Raw genomic sequence first — 3786 nt, forward strand, 5'->3', positions numbered from 1 at the left:
ATGTCAGTTATTACTTACTCTCAGTTTTCGACTTTGCTTTCGAACAAGCTTGCCATGCTGAATGAAATGAACGGGACACTGGTTCATCGCATTATCTGCTTTATGGCGAAGCCAGTCTTCATAACCCTAAATACAAAACAAAAACAAATTCCACGTAACAGAATAAAATGTAAAATGGTGTTTCCTAAACTTTCTTTTCCTGACAGGATAAATGGCAATTTATAGTACTGTGGCTACTGTAAGGAGCTCTGGTGGTGTAGTGGTTAAGGCATTTGGCTACTAACTAAAAGGTCAGTGGTTTGAACCCACCAACCACTCCATGAAAGAAAGATGGGGCCTTCTGCTTCTGTAAAGATTTAATAGACTTGGAAACCCAATGGGGATTGCTATGAGTTGGAATTGACTTGATGGCACTGACTTTGGTTTTTGGTATGGGTACCACACAAGGCTGCTTACTGTCAGGGGTCACTGTCCTGGGGCCTCTGATGTGTCCCTAGGACCTGCTTAGCTGGCCCCAGGGGTGAGGAAAGCAAAATATCCCCACTGAATGGGATACTAACTGAAATTTAGACCTTAACACATTCAGTTAGTCCTGCCTCCCAGGACTCTGTACTTGCTCTTCCTCATCCATGAAAACTCTCACCCTTTTATCTTTTTCCTCTCTAAGACTCACCCCTCATTTCATCTGGTTCTCTGATCAAATATTATTCCTCAGAGAAGCCTTCACCGTCTTGTATAAATCAGTCACATATCTGCTAGAGATACCTTCTCCCTAAACTTCTTTACTGTTCTGCACAATATATGTCACTACCTGATGTCACATTATGTATTGTTGCTTCTTTATTGTCTGTCTCTCTCACTAGAATGTAAGGGGCAAGGGGATCATGTCTGCTTTTTAAACTATTAATACTTCTGTTGTTGTTGTTGTTGTTATATGCCGTCAAGTCGTCCCCGACTCATAGCGACCCCTCCTTGGGTTTCCGAGGCAGTATCACTACGGAAGTAGGATTGCCCAACCTTCCTTCCATTATTACTTCTAGTGCCTAGAAAACGTTCAGTATATGGTAGATATTCAGTATCTGTAAAATAAATGCACACATCCAGAAAGCTTAAAGAATATTTGTAATGCAAGAAACGAGAAAATAAAAATATTTTTCTAACCATTGGCTTGGACTATACTCTGAACCCAATGTCTCTAGATCCTAACTTTCTGTATTTTTGGAGAATGGGTTCACTTGACAACTTAGTGCTGCAAAAAGATAAATTTTTGCAAAGAAAATTAAGAAATAAGTAACAGGAGCAAAAAACAACTTCTCAAAAGTAGCTTTTCTCTTTTGTATTATGAAAAAAGTACATGTCATGGGGGCAAAATTAGAAAATACATATAAACTCCCTCCCTAACTCCCTAAAACAAAAACAACCCTAACTGTATCACTTAGTACAAACTACTATAAATACTAATGGATAAATAACTAATATATAAAATGTGATTACAGTTATATGTATAATTAATTCTAGCTGGCTATATTTTCAAAATTACAATCATACTGCACATACAATTCTACTTTGTAGGAGCTCTGGTAGCATAGTGCCTAGAGCATCTGACTGCTAATCAGAAGGCTGGTACTTTAAACCCACCAGCCACGCCTCGGAAGGAAGGTTGGGCAATCTACTTCCATAGTGATACTGCTTCGGAAACCCAAGGAGGGGTCACTATAAGTTGGGTCTGACTTGACAGCATATAACAACAACAACAACAGCCTTGATATGTCATGGACATTGTCTCAAATTATTAAATATATTTCTATATTTTGGTTTCACAGTATTTTATCATATGACTATATCATTTATTTAACCAATTCCTAATGCTTTAAATGTTTACAGTTATAAATATACTTTGAGAAACATCTTTATAATTATATTTTTGTGTATAGCCATGATTATGTCCTTAGGATAGATTCCTAGAAAAAGAAATGTCAAGAGTCAAAAGATAAGCAAGACTAAAATTTTAGGCTTTTAATAGAGAATGCCAATAAGGCCTCAAGAAACTTAGCACCAATTAATTATATTTCCACAAGCAGAACTGAAAAATTTTATCTTGAAAAAGTACAAGACAGCCTAAGATACTTCTCTTAACTGTATCTTTAAGTTGTCTCTATCAGCTCAGACTCTTAGTAAACTGAGTAAACTACCTTAATTTACTCAGACAACTAAAACATCCGTATAGTTTTCTATGCACTTAATTAATTGCAACAAACATTGAAAATTATCAGTATCAGTAGTCCTTATCTACACTCAGACATTGGTTAAAGCACTGGAAAGCAGCCTCACCTCTTGTAACTAATAACTCTAAATCCCTTTGCCGTAAATAGGAACATATATATAAATTTAAGTTCTCTCCACAAGCTTTACAAAGTTTAAAGTGGCCCTTCTCTGAAAATGTCCAGATATGAGAAAACATACACTTTTGGTCCAAGAATTTGGTATAGTATTTTGAAAAATGTGAAACTGGGAGATACACTATGTGGAAGTTTTCTAAATTGATTACAATGTACTTTATTTAAGTTTTGCTAGATATGAAAACACATTTTAAGTTTAAAGATGATGAATACCTATCCTCTGTACTATTTCTCTGCACACAAAATAATGTAAATAAGGTGCCAAAGAGTATACACAATGGAGTTTCTTTTTTGAGGTGATGAAAATGTTCTGGAATTAGATGGTGGTGATAGTTGCACAACCACTGAATTTTACACTTAAAAAAATAAAGTCAGACAAAAGTCTGAAGTAGCAACAAAGGTATTTTCCTTCTAATGTAGGAGCCACTGTAGCTTACTGAAATACAGGGAAGGAACCAGTTTCATTTTTTTGGCATTCAAATTAAGCCCTCTCTTGAGGAGTGCTTCATACACTACAGCAGGAGTCAACAAATTTTCCTGTAAAGGCCAGATAGCAATAGCTAAGACTTTGTGAACCATACAGTTTCTGTAACTGTATGTATCTGTCAATGTCAACTGTGTCATTATAGCATGAAAATACCTGCAAACTATACATAAATAATAGGACTGGCTATGTTCCAAGAACCAGAAGGTTCAAACCCACCAGCCACTCCTCAGAAGGAAGACTAGGCAATCTACTCCCATAAAGATACCACTTCAGAAACCCAAGAAGGAGGAGTCACTATGAGTTGAATAGACTCAGAGGCAGTGAGTTTGGTTTGCTTTTTTTTGGTATGTTTCAAGAAAACTTTATTTACAAAAACAGGCATTGGGCTGGATTTGGCTCATGTAGAATAGTTTGTCAACCCCTGTTCTAGAGTGATGTCATCATCTCCTGTGCCCAGGAAAGAGGACTCACAGCCTATACAGGAGGTACAAGTACTGACAAGAGAATATCCATAGGGCAAACTGAACTAAATGTGAAAGTCTGGGTTGGAGCATTTCTGGTTCAGAAAATGGGGAAGTTACTGAGGAGAGATGCATAATGCTAGGGAAACATCATTTTTCATCTTCACATTGGTTATGTTTTTGTGAGAGATCCCATATGTCAATTTCCAAGCATTGCTGAGACATTAGTAGAGATGTTCCAGGTTCACTTCATACAACAAAGGGGCTTCACCGAATTTAGCCCCAACTCCTTGGAACTGAAATTTAACTGGCTAAATGAATAATGGAAGTAACTGAGATGCATTCTTCTTAATGTCAGTCACTGGCTTTATTCATATTGTTGCTATTGTTATGTGCTGTCGAGTTGGACCCGACTCATAGCGACCCCTCCTTGGGTTTC

General features: G+C 37.0%; 1 protein-coding gene across 1 annotated transcript in view; it reads right to left on the reverse strand.

The window, feature by feature from the left end:
• ATP11A (ATPase phospholipid transporting 11A) overlaps positions 1-3786 on the reverse strand; it is a 194681-nt gene that overhangs the window by 116956 nt on the left and 73939 nt on the right. Inside the window, exon 3 of the mRNA XM_042781157.1 lies at positions 19-126. Within this exon, the coding sequence (XP_042637091.1) occupies positions 19-126 (108 nt within the window). The remainder of the gene's footprint in view (positions 1-18; positions 127-3786) is intronic.

The sequence above is a fragment of the Orycteropus afer genome, unplaced genomic scaffold (genome assembly GCF_000298275.1).
Source record: "Orycteropus afer afer isolate SDZICR_OR568_19922 unplaced genomic scaffold, OryAfe1.0 scaffold00089, whole genome shotgun sequence".
Classification (NCBI taxonomy): domain Eukaryota; kingdom Metazoa; phylum Chordata; class Mammalia; order Tubulidentata; family Orycteropodidae; genus Orycteropus; species Orycteropus afer.